Raw genomic sequence first — 14435 nt, 5'->3', positions numbered from 1 at the left:
AGAACTGCCCTGAATTATGCTACCAAGGACCTAACTAAGTCCAGGATGGTCTCTCTGCCGCAAAGAATGCATATCTAGTAGCCACTTGCCCTCCCTCCAACCTCTCCAGATGTTTTCTGGTGGCATCTTTTCTGTGTCAAGGCTGCCCTTGAGGGCTTAACTGGATTTTACAAGTATAAAAATATAGTGGTAAATAGTTTACTTACGTGTTTTGTATATTAAGGAAACATTCAGAAAGAAGAGAGAATGAAGCAGCTATCACTCCCCAATTAAACCTCCCATGATCATTTATCAAAACCTTAAAATAGAACATCAAACTGCAAAAAGATTAAACAGTACAGTATCAAGTCTGGCACCTAAGAGTGTTCAAGTAATAATGGAGTTTCCTTTCTTCCCTACCCCATGACCCCATTCCCTATAAACTGTTGGAAGCCAGTTCTAGTACCAAACCCCAAAGAACCCCATTCTTACCAACTCCCCTCATCATCATCAAGATGATGGACTTAATCAGATACCACAATTCTGAGAGACCATGAGCAGCCAGACTCCCTGGTAGGGAGACAGACAGGGAAAGAGGCCATGGCTAGGTAATAAATGTGGCGAATCTCCAAGATGGCCAGCTTCTTCTTCAACCTACTGACTTGAGACAAAAGCTGCCTACCAGGGAGTCTGTCTAACTCCTAAGTCTCTCAACTCCACTAAGCCATGTGCTCAAGGAGTTCACAGAAACATTACAAAAACAATGACCTCACTCTTTAAGGTCAGTTATGAGGAGGGCACTGGTGTAATACGGTAAGCTGGCAGAAAGCTAGAGGCTTTCTCTCCTTGAGAAAGGAAAACAAAATTCCTCACCTTTTAGAAATAAAATAGTGAGTGTTTGGACTAAAACATTCCATGAGTCAATGATGATTCTATGCTTGGTCAGTGTGCCCTGACCAGTACTTTTAATTCGCCATTACTAAGCCCGTTTCATTAGATAAAATAAAGCAAGTAAAGATTCCTGAAAGGCACAAAAGCCCCAAGTTCTGATGCAACGACTTTGAAGTCAAGGGAAGAAAGGCTGGGGCCAGGCCTGATTCCCAGGGACAGAACCATGCACAGATGCCATCAGGCTGGGGTGGTCACAGTGGACTTCTTGACTGACTACCCAGCATCATTAAGATTAGCAAACCTACCAAAACCAGGGGCCCAGAGGCAGATGACTGTGACTTGAAAGAGCCTGTTGGTCGACCTAGAGTCAGAAGAGCCAAAACTACCTGTCCCCCTGCATTGACACCAGAGGCCTGATAGTGGCATCATTCTATCCTCCCTGCTTCCCCTTCTATACTAAACCATTAGGGCCCCTTCCTATTTAAGTGTTAAGAATAATAAATGGGCCGGAAGGTGGAGGTGCATGCCTTTAATCCCAGCATTTGGGAGGCAGAGGCCGGCGGATCTCTGAGTTCAAGGCCAACCTAGTCTACTGAACAAGTTTCAGGACAGCCAGAGCTATTATACAGAGAAACCCTGTCTCGAAAAACAAACAAACAAACAAAAAATAATAAATGGGGCTGAAATCTGCAGGTGGGCAAGGGAGAAATAAAACAAGCTGCCAGGAAATTACTCAATCTGACCTAACAGCCATTCTGTATGCGCTTTCTCCTATTTTATACTTTTAAGATGACATACATTCAATCAGTTCATACACACTGAGTCCCTTCTCCATGCAGGGTTATTCTAGGACTTAGGAGATACCTATGACTATGAAAACCTCCAGGGTTCACAGGGGGCATCCTTTACTAGGAAACAGATATGCAACAATATAACAAATATAATAAAATAAGCAAATTAGTGTTTCGGAGTCATGTACTATAGAAAACAAATACAAGGCTAAGGGTGTAATTCAGTGGTACAGCAACCACCCAGCATTACCCACGCCATGATGTGATCCCTAGCACTGAGGAGAGGGAGAGAGAAAAAAAAAAAGGCAGGTTAAGGAATTCAGGGATCTAGACAGACTTCTAGCTTGAATAATTTGGTCAGGATAGGCTTTGTCTGTCTGTCCATTGTTTTGAGATCTCATTCTATAGCTCAGGCTGCCCTGGAATGGACTAGGAGGCTAAGTGGGAGAGGTGGGAGCCACCACACTGGTTAGATATGGGCTAATAACTAGCTAATACTTGAAGAGGACAAAGGAGTGAACTGTATGGATATTTTCAAGGGATATTTTTCCCATGGAAAGAACATAGAACGGGTCATACTTTCAGTACCGTGCTAAGAACACTCTACTTAAATCTAACCTCTTCAAAAAAAGGTTTCTGTGATCCATTTTGAGCTAATTTCCATAAAATGTGAGGTTTAAAATAAGATGTATTTATGTTTTGACCACTGATAACCAGTCATTCCAGAACCATTTGCAGAAGACTGCCCTTCCTCCACAGAAATGCCTTTATATTTTTGTGAAAAATCAGTTAGAAATATCTGTGTGAGTCTATTTTTGGATTTTTCTATTTCCATTCCACCGATCTACATATGTGTCCCTCTGCCAGCAGCACACTCTCCAGAATACTGTAGCTACACCCTAAGATTTTTAATTAGGTGAAAGAATTACCCACGAAGAGTTTACATGGAATAAAGTGGCACACACAGTTGGCTTTACTTCTAAAATGTCAATCTATTGTGATGAGCAAATTCATAGGAGACCTGACCAGTCATGAGATGTCAGAGGGTCAGACCACTGACAGCAGCAGGGGTAGTAAACGATGGTCAGATTCTAACTTCAAAACGAAAGATAAGCCAACAGAATATTCTGGTGGGTTTAAGACGAAGTGTAAGAGACTCAAGATTGGGGAACACAACTGCCATCCACTGACACAGGGAAGGATGAAGATGGAGGATTGGAAACAGAAAATCAGGTGCTGTTTCTCAGATGATAGGTTTGAGAAGCCTATCAGATACCTAAGTGGAGACATGAAAAAAACATACATGAAGCCAGCACTCAGGAGAGGGGCCTTTCTGACCTGGTTATAATAATCCAGAAGTCATCTATATGTTGAAAGCTGTGACATTGGACAAGATGGTCCAAAAAGAAGGAAAACACCCTGGCCTTAGGGTCTCCAGTACTGAGGTCAGAAAGAGGAGGAAAAGGAAGAGAAGGAGGCCAAAGGGGTGACCATGGAGCTAGGAGAGAGCTGGGAGATGGTATCCATCCGGGAAGCCAAGCAGGAAACAACTTCATGACATTCAGCTGACACACGGAACACCACAGGAGACCTCGGCAGGAGCGGTTCTAAAACACTCATGGAATTTTAAGAGAAAGGAGCAAACAAAACAGAGAGGGGAGCTGAGTGGTTAGAGAAGCAGGGTTAACAGGACGTTCAAAGGCTGCACGACACAAGGAAACAAATCCTGAGGAGACGTCGGGGAAGCGTCCACAGAAGCCATGCATATGTACATTTTAGGATGGGGGTTGGGGGGGTCACCATGATAAATAATGAAGAGAATGGCCCGGGGGAGAGGCTCAGAGGACAGAACTTGTTTATGCAGAATAGAAAACAGAAGGTGGCGAAGAAGAAATGTCGTGTCATCAAATGAGAAAGCAGAATCCAGAGGAAACATGGCAGCCCTGGCTTTGACAGAAAGAAGCAGGAAAGTGTCTCTGAGTGTGCTCTCTGTGGGCTAAACTCCACTCTGTCTTACAGCATGGGACCCAGTGTTCTTTGCTCTGCGGTCATTTAACAATCCATATTTTCACAACAAAGTCCCAGAATGCTGAGTGATAAATCCCTCAGGACAGAATTTCACCAAGTGTCTATGACGAAGAAGAGATCTTAACACTGCCACTGATTACCATGAGTGGGAAAGGGGTGGGGTGAAATATGATAGCGGTAAAGCATGAGCTGGCAGCTGAGTTCCACAGGAGGCTCCCCGTCCACCACAGGATTATGTGGCGAGCAGTTACTATGTCCAGGGCAGACGGTGCTGAGCAGACACACGTGCGGCCTGCCATCTTACAAGACAAAGCACAGTGACCAAGGAAGTGCCAGGTACTGACGGATGTCACCATTGGCAGGCACATAAAACAAGAAAGTAAGACAGAATGTTGTCCTTTCTGTGGAGCTGTAACCTAAAAGGGGCAGTGACCAGGGAAACAGAGGACAGGCAGAGAGGAAAGACAAAGGTTTGGGACAGAAACAAGTCTAGCTGGTTTGAGAAGCAATACAAAGCCATGGTGGGCAGGAGATAGAGTTACCACCTGAAGTGAAGAGAGCCACAGGCAGGGCCCCATCGCCATTAAACTGGGCAGAGATGGGATTTTATTCTAAATGCAATGGGAAGTCATGGGAAGGGATCCCAGGAAGAAATGACAGTCTTTCCCAAGACGGAGTTCAGTTTTCTTCTGGAAAGTACATTCCTTCGTGTAGTGCTAGCGTGTGTTAAGTAGTGAAAGCTCATGGTGACACCACCAAGCTGAACAAAACCAAAAGCTTGCTCCAGAGGCCTGGGCAAGAGGGGCTGGAGACGCAAGGGTATCGGCGGCACGGACCGATGAGTCCAGACAGCGAAGGGTGTCCCAGCCACTCCTGCAGTGGTGACAGATCCACAGCAGGGGACTACCAGACAGGAGGAAGGGGAGGAGAAGGCAGGAGGGCAGGAGGGCAGCCAGACACACCCAGGGACTGGTCAGAACAGCGGCTTCACCAGGGTTGGTCTTCCAAGGGCAGTCACTGACAGACCCTTCTCCAGAATCTCCACAGCCTCCTCACACATGCCTGCCACGTGGGAACTGTTCCTCTCTGGATGAAAATCACTCAGACGGTTAAGCCAGGCTCAGGGGCAAAGATCCCCCATGCCAAGAATAAACCGGGCAAGATTGGACAATTCCTGTGAGAAACAGAAATAGCTTCCCTCCCCTTCTAGAAAGCTATAGGAAAAAAACAACAGACGGAAAAAGAAGGCATGCGTGTGACCTTTCACCTCGTTCTATCTCTGCTTCACAGCTTGCCTTATTCTCTCCAAGGCACTCCGACCATGGGCTGATTCCACTGAAAACTGTATTGGTTATCTTCCAAACACTATAGGCCTCAAGTTGGGGAGAACAGAGTGCTGTACTCCTTCACACACAGCAAAAATTATGACAACTTATAAGGGAATATTTTTTTTCAAGTGCTGGGGAACAAACCCACAGCCTTGAGCACCCTATATAATACTCTGCCATTAAGCCATATCCTCACCCCAAGACGACAGAAATCACAATGTAATCATGTGAGGTGGGTATGGTGGCACACCCTGGTAATCCCAGCACGCAGGAGGCTGAGGTAAGGGGATCACATGTTGAAGGCCAACCTGTATAAGACCTGTCTCACAGTAAAATAAAATAGCAAGGAGTGGGGACATCGCTCAGTGGCATGCTCAAGGCCCCGAGTTCAATCCTCAGTGCAAAAAAACAAAACACAAATAACAATAATAACAACAAAAAAACCCAACATTTCTAATTGTCCGAACACCTTCTCTTTACACGTTTTTCATGTATATCATTTTTCCCAGTGTTCTAAGACCAGAACCAGACTTGCCACTGCAGCCCAACATGTTCCCAGGAGTGGAGGAGGACCCGAATTATTCAGATCCTATTACACAAGAGACGTACTCTGGGCTGTCTCCTACAGTGTTTTTGGAGTCTTCTAGAATAACAGATATCCATATTAAGTAGTGATTAGTGTCTTAACAGTCCCTGCTTCACTCCCACTGGCCTGTATAACCTGTTTTACTTCCTTATTTATAAAATTTTCATCACCATAAACACAAAAAAATGAGATTTAGGTGCCTGGAGTGTGATGTGGTGCCTTTGTTTTGTTTTGGTTTTTACTGTTTTAAAACAAAGCTGGAACCTTTTTTTCAGAAAATCCCCCAAACTGTAGAAATACTTAAAAGACATGCAGATGCAGTCCCCAGGTGGCCTTGCTGGATGTCACTTTGCTGCCTGTTTACCCAGGATGCCTAAGCACTGCCATTACTGAGGGCTCCTTCACATGTCTACGGGAGATAAGCAGCCACAAAAAGTAAAATTAAGACCACCAAAAGCCAATATGAGTCAGAAGCTAACAGCTTCTGCAAGGCAGAATGCTTTCAAAGACCATTCAAGGCTCAGTTTAAAAACAGCAGGATCTCAGGATCACTAGAAAATGTTCCATGGGGAGGAAGGTCAACCTGCCTTATGACACAGTCCAAGAGATGTCTATGTACAAACACGCACACTGCCCAGAACGGAAAGGTAACTAACAGGATTATTACATGATGCTTTCTTCCCTCCCTCCACAGCTCTGCTAAAACCTGGCCCGACCACAGAAGGGGGAAATGCAAACTTGTTCTTTGGCCCTAAACACCTGTTTAGATTTCAAACAATGATCTCTCAAATTTCTATAATCATTAACCTGCTTAATAGCATGATCTGATATGACAAGACTCAATTTCACAAAAATAAACTAAAAACCTGGGGGTCAGGACTAGAAAAAAAGGGGAGGGGTGTTAAATCTATAGGTAATGAGGTTTATAATCCTGTTGGCAGGCACCAGATAGGAATCCAACACCTGCTGCTGTTTAGATTGCCTTTATATTAGCCTGCCCTCCCTCTTGGATTTCTACCCATCCTCTGAACCTTAGAACACTATTTCAGGAAGACAGAGTTCACATTGCACAAGTAACCTTTGATCTGTGTTCTTGACTAGAAAGATAGTTTTTCTAATACTCTCCTATTTCAAGATCACCTTCTGGATTTACATGTTCCCGAATGACACAGCTCAAGCACTCGACCACACATGATACTGCAAAAGGGAAATCACAGCCCAAGTGTGTCCCCGAACGCTGTTTACAAAGGAGCAGGGACATTCACCTTGGTTTGTGGTTAGCAAACATGCTTGTTTGTTTGTTTCTAGTTTTGGTTTCTGGAGACAGATTGTCTCTGTTGCCCAGGTTGGCCTCTCTAACTCTTGGCAATTCTCCTGTCTCTGACTCCTGAGTCCTGGACATGCTAAGATTATAGGCGTGCACATTACACTAGTCAAGGCTTTAATTCCTATGTCAGCTGCAAGCAGGCACTGCTATAGTCTCCTCTTTACACATGAGGGATCTAAGGCACAGAAGAAGGCAGACAGAGGAGCAGGAACCAAGCAACATCACAGCACACCCTTCCTCACAGAAATGAGGTATTCTCAGAGGAGGAGAAGATAACCCAGGAGCACATGACTGCATGGACAGGTGAATCCAGAGCTTGTGGAGACACAGCTCCAGATGACAGAAAGTTCATTTGGAGGTATGGAGGCTGCTCCTCCCAGTCCCCTTTTTTTTCATTTTTAAATTAGCAAGGATGGACTAGTCTTCAATTCATGTGTTTCATGAAATTTCTGGAGCCTTGAAATGTAGATGAAAGGGAGGGAAGGGTGGGAAATTGGGGCAGAGGGCCAGACACTCTGGGTCTTGCAAAATATTTTTGTTTTAAACCAAAGCCTGTGATAAACTGCATAGACCTAACAAAATAATTGAAACTCGGGGAATCTAGACAGAAGAAAAACTGTCTGGGAGCATTCCTCACAGCTGAGCTGAATGAGATGTGTGTGGAAGCTGTAACCCAAATGGACAGAGGCAGTCATCTTCAGGGACGGTACAGCTCTGGCACACACACACAGAGCCTAAGGGCAACACTACCCTGGGGGTGGAAAGCCAGTGGTTAGGACACTGTGTAAGACAAGCAGTCATAAGAAGTAAAAGCCAGCCACAAAAATGCCAAGAGGAGAAACCTGTGGACACCAGGCAGAATCTGGATATACTAAGAAGCCTGACAGTCACGGAAATGCTCCTGCTACATTCCAGCATGCTAGGACATCCACACATAGTGAGAACAGGGTAAGAAAAGCAGGTGGGTCCCTTGGTCCCACTAACCCTTAAGTCAGTCAACAGGACCCAACCACTCTCTGAGTCTCCCAAACCCAACTTTCTCCATCATCTCCTTAGCGGACTGACTCCCAGGGAGCTTCCCCACATTGCTCAAGAAGCGTTCTTTCCAAGCCATGCTCAAAGATGGGGTGCTGATAACTGGCAGAGAACAAAGGATTTGTTTTCCAGCTTGTTTCCCAACGGAGTGGCTGCTTCTTAGCTCTTCAGCTGAGCCCAGAAAACCTGGCGAATTCTCTCACCCCTTTCTTGCCTCATGGAAAAAAAAAAAACCAAGAGAATAAACAGTTTTGAGTGTAATTTAATCATCTCTTCCTTGTTGGCTACTTCAAAGATCTACTTCTAAAAGTCATACACAATGTATTTTAGGGCAGCGATTCTCAATCAGGAGCAACTACATGTCCTGTTGGACATTTGGCAGGATCTGGAGACAGTGTTGGTTGTCACTGTTAGGACAGGAGTACTTGGACAGACATCCAGTGAACACAGGACAGCGACCTAAAAGATCAACAGTACGAAGGTCTAAAGACCTTGTTTGAAAGGACAATGGGACAAGTTAAAACGGCTTTATAGTATAAAATATCCCAATGTTTTGTTTTGTACAAATGCTACAGTTTATTATACATACAAAGTCAAGGGACACATTGTATCATAAAATTCCAGAATCCAGAATTACACATATCATGGGAAGGGGCTAAAGTGACAGTTCCATGTGAAGAATCAGTCACCACATGGGTCTGGGTTTATCATGCAGGGAAACCTGCTCTGGGGTCAGCAGAAGAGAGGTAGATCTGAGTCCATACTGCAATCCACTCCCAATTAAATTGGAACCCCATTTTATCATTAACAGTCAAGTATTTTACCAAGAGACATCAACTCCAAACTTTCAAGTTTTTCCTGTGTTTAACATTCTCTGCAAAACAAATGTCTCGATGTAAATTATAATCTAGCTGACTGAGCCTCTACTTTTGCCCAGCCCACAAACAAAACACATGCAAATCGTCCCCATCAATAAGCGCTCTTATTTATTGGGAAGAAGTGGGATGTAGAAATTGTGTTGTGACTCAAAACGCCATCAAAGCAAAAGTGTGTCCCGAAGGAATAAAGATTAAAAACAACAAAATGTCCCTTGGGCTGTACAGCAAAAACTACAACTTTGCGACCAGCATTGTCAAAGTTAAGTGTCTCCCTCTAAATTAAACCATTTTACAACCTCCGAAGTAGCTTAAGGCTGAAGCTCCAGTTTTCTGACTGTACCATGCTGCCTACCTGCCTTCCCTTGTATTAGCTCAAAGTACAGGTAGGGAGTCATCTGGTCACCCACCAATCAGGCGCTGGGGCTCTCGCACAAGTCACTACAGCAGTAAAATTGTCAACATTCACTCTCTGTTAAGTGAACACTGGTGAACATATGGGTCTGGACTTCAGGGTGGCCCTGGGGGTGTCCCCTCCTGGACTTCTGACCCTAGAGAGCCCTTTGGAACCCCACACCTCTTCAGAAAAGCGGTCTCCAACCGGATGTTACTAGAAGTGCATTCGGAAATCGAGGGGTTCTCTGTTCCACAAGGAGAGAGGGCCTTATATGCAAACACAAGAAGGCAAAAAAGAAAAGGGGATCTTTTAAAATTCTTACACAGTTGTGCCTTCTCCTAGCAAGTGGGTAGCATTTATTCAGGACACTCCTGAGCACCTGGTAGGAATCCAGCTCTGGCCCGCAAATACTCCCCCCGTAGCAGCCTGCAAAAACCGCTCACACTGCTCGGATGCTTCCCAGCCTCCCGGAGACAAGCCAAGATGTGCAAACCCAAGACGCTCAGGAGCATTGACACAGGTGTGCACACGCAGGTGAGCATGCTCAGAAGCTAACACAAGTGTGCAGACGCAGAGGGTCTCCCTAAATGTACGCAAACAAATGCACACTCACACATAACGCGTATTCAGACATCGGTCCCAGGTCACGCCGGGGAGACCCAAAGCCGGGGCCACCCTCCCCGCGCCCCACCGAAGTGTGCGTGCCCAGCTCACCTCTTCCAGAAACTTGGTCAGATCGTACACTTTGTGGTGCAGGATCACCCAAGTGCTCTTGCTGTCTTTGTGCTTCTGAATCTCTTCCAGGGTGTAGTACTTCACATCTTGGTTTGCCTGCCCGGCCATCTCGGAACAGTGAGCCTCCCGGGCCCTGCAACACAGCCGTGCAGGGTGGTGCGCTACTCAAGTCTGAGCCGCCTCCGCCCGGGACATTCCCAGCCTTACCGGGACCGATGCCCAGGACCGTGAGGTGGCGCCTCTAACTGGGCAGGGACCGCATGGCCTCCGGGGATTGGCCAGTATGGTGCACCCGCCCTCAGTCGACGCCCTCCTTCAGTCCAATCACGCCCCCCAGCCCAGCGTGCGGATATTGATTGGTTACAAGAGGTGCCCTTCACAATCACCCGCTGCATGCGCAGAGGATGGGGGGAGAGGCTTTTCCGAGTCTGCGCAGGAGGTAGCGGGTGGGGTCAGTTGGCGGTGGTGAGAGCAGGTCAGAGGTCTGAGCACCCAACTGAAGAGGAAGCGGTAGGGCCAGGGCAAACTCTATCCCCAGCCTTAGGTCCTTCCCCTAGGCCCCGGCCTCCACGCTAACTCCGTGCGTGTTTCCTAGCCAAATGGGCCCTACGCCCTAATAATCACTTAGAACAAAAATTGCAGTGGTCCAAGTCCACAAAGTGACCCTCCGTGGGGAGACCCTTACACAAGTGTCATAGCTTAAGCCCTCAAATCAAATGTGTGGCCCCAAATAACGAGCCATGCATTTTGCTTCACTGGTACCTGCATAGGGTTAGGGATGGCTCACCTAACAGGCACAGACTCTAAGGAAATTACTACATAAAAATTAGAAGTAAACAATCATTTCTGTAACCTGAAATAACTTCTGTGCCAGGACACCCTGACATGGCAAGGACTTTCTCATAAGATAATCTCCACAGTGTTGTCAATTTAAGTCCTAAACAAGGAACAGCGCTATGCCCTGGGAAGAGCACACCACGCTCCCCAGTCTGGCACTCCCCTGCCCTTTCAACAGGGAGTGAATATCATGTATTAACTACAAATCTCTAGGAGAGCAGTGGACACAAGTCTATTAACTTATTTACTTATTTAAAAATCCTCTGCTGTTCACTATTGTTGGTTTAATTGACCTGTTTGGAACTGGTGCCTGAGCCCAGCTTGTTTGGGCTACCAGGGGTCAGGTTTGACCCTAACAGCTCCAGTAGTATTTCATGGTGTGGACATCCCCTGTTAAAACAGCTTGTTTAGAAATTCACTGCTTAAGGGACATTTTGGTTATTTTCAGCTTTTGGTTAACTATGGAAAAGTCGCTATGAGCAATCATATACAAGTTTTGTGTGAATATAATCTTTTATTTTTTTAGTATAAAAGGAATTTATTCTAGCTGGGCGGTGGTGGCACAGGCCTTTAATCCCAGCACTCGGGAGGCAGAGCCAGGTGGATCTCGGTGAGTTTGAGGCCAGCCTGGTGTACAGGGAGAGATCCAGAATAGGCACCAAAGCTACTCAGAGAAACCCTGTCTCCAAAACAACAACAAAATAAAGTACTGTGACTGCTGAGAAATATAACTGTGTGGTCAGTTTGTCAGAAACTGCCAAGTCATCGTCCACTGCACATTCCAACAGCAGTCCTGAGGGACCCGGTTTCTCAATATCCTCATCAGTTCTGACTTTGTTGTTCTTTATTGTACCCACTTCTAGCTATTAGGGCTACAAAGTGGTAGTCTCAGTCTGAGCCATCTTTCCATGTACTTATTTGCTATTTGGATCCCATCTTCTTTTGCTTCTGTAATATTGAGTTTTGAGAGTATTTTATTTTATAAAAAAGAATGTTATGGGTGTCGTAATGAGCTCACTGTCAGAAGTGTGAGAAGTGTTTTAGCTACCTATGGTCCTTTCTCTCAGCATCTCGTCTTTTTTTTTTTTTTTTTCATTTTTCTTTATTAAGAAATTTTCTACTCACTCTACAAACCATCCACAGATCCCCCCTCCTCCCTCCTCCTACCCTCCTGCTCTCCCTCCCTAGCCACCCCACATCCCCACACCCCCCAAATTAAGGTCTCCCATGGGGAGTCAGCAGAGCCCGGCACACTGAACCTAGGCAGGCCCAAGCCCCTCCCCGCTGCACCAAGGCTGCACAAAGTGCCACACCACAGGCACCAGATTCCCAAAAGCCTGCCCATAGACCAGGGACAGATCTCGACCCCCCTGCCTGGGTGCCCCCCAAACAGTTCGAGCCAAACAACCATCTTCCATATCCAGAGGGCCTAGTCCAGTCCCACGGGGGCTCCACAGCCACCAGTCCACAGTTCATGGGCTTCCACTAGTGTGGCCGGTCATCTCTGTATGTCCTCCCATCATGATCTCGACGTCCCAGAGCTCTGGGAATCCAGTCGATGAGAGAGAGGAGGGATTCTGCAGGCAGGGAATGTCGAGATCATCTCTGTCTTTGTCAAAGCAAACAGTTTTCATTTTGAAGACATCCCATCTTCATTTGGTTCTTTCTGTTTGTTTTGGTGTTTTCTAAGACAGGGTCTTACTGTGTTGTCCAGTCTGTCTGGGAACTTACTGTGTAGCCTACGCTGGCTTCAAACTCCTCTCTCAAGAGGTGTTTCTGTCTCTGATTCTTGAGTAGCTTGGACGGCAGGACACCCCACTACGTCCCATTGCAATACATTCCAAGCTCCCTTTCTTTCTGTAAAGTAAGACTTACACTGGAGTGTCAAACTAATCCTAACTGGTCTTAATAAAAACCCGGAGCCAGATATCGGTGAAATGCTGAAAGATCAGAGAAACAAAGGAACAAGCCACAGCCACCTCTCACCTGACCAACTCCTCAGCTGAAAAGGGGCTGAGCTCCTGTCCCCTCCCGCCTTATATTCCTTTTCTCTGCCCAGCCACATCACTTCCTGTCTCAACCTCCCTAGTGCTGGGATTAAAGGCCTATGTGCCTCCTAAACACATGGAGCAAAGACATGAGATCCCAAGTGCTGGGATTAAAGGTGTGTGCCACCACTGCCTGGCCTCGATGGCTAACTCTGTAGCTGGCTTTGCCCTCTGATCTCAGGCAAGCTTTATTTGTTAGAGCATACACAAAATATCACCACACTGGAGTTCCTTTTACCTGTATCAAATTGCTCAAGCATTATTTGTTGAGAAGACTTGAAGGGAGTAAGAAATCCCCCGTCAGCTGTTTAGCTGTCCCCAGCAATCAAACAAACACGGGAGCTGATTAGCAAGAGAAAGCACATGGGTAGTGTGAATTTTATGTGCACATGAGTGAGATCTTCACAAGAGACTAAAGTGAAAAATACAAGCAGAGCATGGTGTGCTTTTAGACGTGTTTAGATAAAGAACAATAAACTTGTGAAGAAATGGTAGGACAAATGGACCTCTGAACTGTGGTAGTAAAGTCAAGGGAAGTCATCAGGAGATGGATGGGACTGGTGTACACACCAGTGGAAGGCAAGGGGTGTGTAAAGAACTTATCTGTGTAGGTTTATGGCCGCCATCATCAATCTTTGGTGATCAAGGCTATTTTTACTCCAGGCGTAAGAAAGACAAGGTTTCAGCTTGAAATAACCACTATGACAGGATCACACAATTGGGGGCAAATCCCTAACTCCTTCAGGGGCCTGTCTTTAGTAAATTCTTTCGGTGTATTTATCAAAAATTAGTTAGTGGAATTAATTCTGAATTTTATATTCTGTTCCATTGGTCCATACAGCTCTGCTTCCAGCAATACCATAACGTCTTGACAACAGTGACTGTGGAATAACTGCTGAGATCAGGTAGTAGAATGAGTCCGCCTGCTTGTAGGTGGATTTTTCTGTCCCGTCAGCCAGCTCCCAAACCACGACATGGAGACTTAAATTAATTATGAAAGCTCAGTCGATCCCACGAGCTCCTATAACTTAAATTAATCCATTTTTATTCAGCTGCGTGTTGCCACGTGACTCATGACATTTCCCTGTCCTGCATGTCTTGCTCCCTCTCGGTCTGGCTCTGGCTGGCGAGTTTTCATGTCTCCACCCTTCTTTTTCTTAGACAGTTTTCATCAGCTGTTTTCATTTCAGCACACAAGTCCTATATGCTTCATTGGGTACACAGCTAAATGGTTTTACGTAAATTTTAGGCATTCCTTATTATCATTGGGTATACATCTAATGGTTTTACATAAATTTTAGGCATTCCTTATTGTGTGGAGGGGTAGCACATGTCAGTGGCATGTGTGTGACGTTCAGAGGACAATTTTGCTTCCCTCTTTCCACCTTTACGTAGCTTCTAAGCATTGAACTCATGTCACCAGGCTTGCGGGACAAGGGCCTTTTTTTACCACCGAGCCATCCTGCCAGTCCTAAATGTTCATTTTTTTAGTAATTATAAATGGTATTGTATTTTCCTGTATACACCCCACATTCATTTTAACATATAATTACATAACTAGTTTTTTATACTTTTCTT

At 45.6% G+C, this 14435-nt stretch overlaps 1 protein-coding gene across 2 annotated transcripts in view; it reads right to left on the bottom strand.

Moving 5' to 3' along the window:
- LOC128113042 (cytochrome b5) overlaps nt 1-10229 on the bottom strand; it is a 32464-nt gene extending 22235 nt beyond the window's left edge. The window contains exon 1 of one of the 2 annotated variants that reach the window (XR_008219318.1): nt 9952-10228. Coding sequence is in view for 1 of the 2 variants with exons in the window: in XM_052742720.1 (XP_052598680.1) it covers nt 9952-10080 (129 nt within the window). In the remaining variant the exon portion in view is untranslated. Of the gene's footprint in view, nt 1-9951 lie in introns of both variants that reach the window. The other variant, XM_052742720.1, reaches the window with a different exon arrangement.
- Between the last annotated feature and the right edge of the window lie 4206 nt (nt 10230-14435).

Source organism: Peromyscus californicus, unplaced genomic scaffold (genome assembly GCF_007827085.1).
Source record: "Peromyscus californicus insignis strain IS unplaced genomic scaffold, ASM782708v3 Scaffold_17__1_contigs__length_78620276, whole genome shotgun sequence".
Taxonomy (NCBI): Eukaryota; Metazoa; Chordata; class Mammalia; order Rodentia; family Cricetidae; genus Peromyscus; species Peromyscus californicus.
This window is presented reverse-complemented; position numbering and strand designations above follow the sequence as displayed.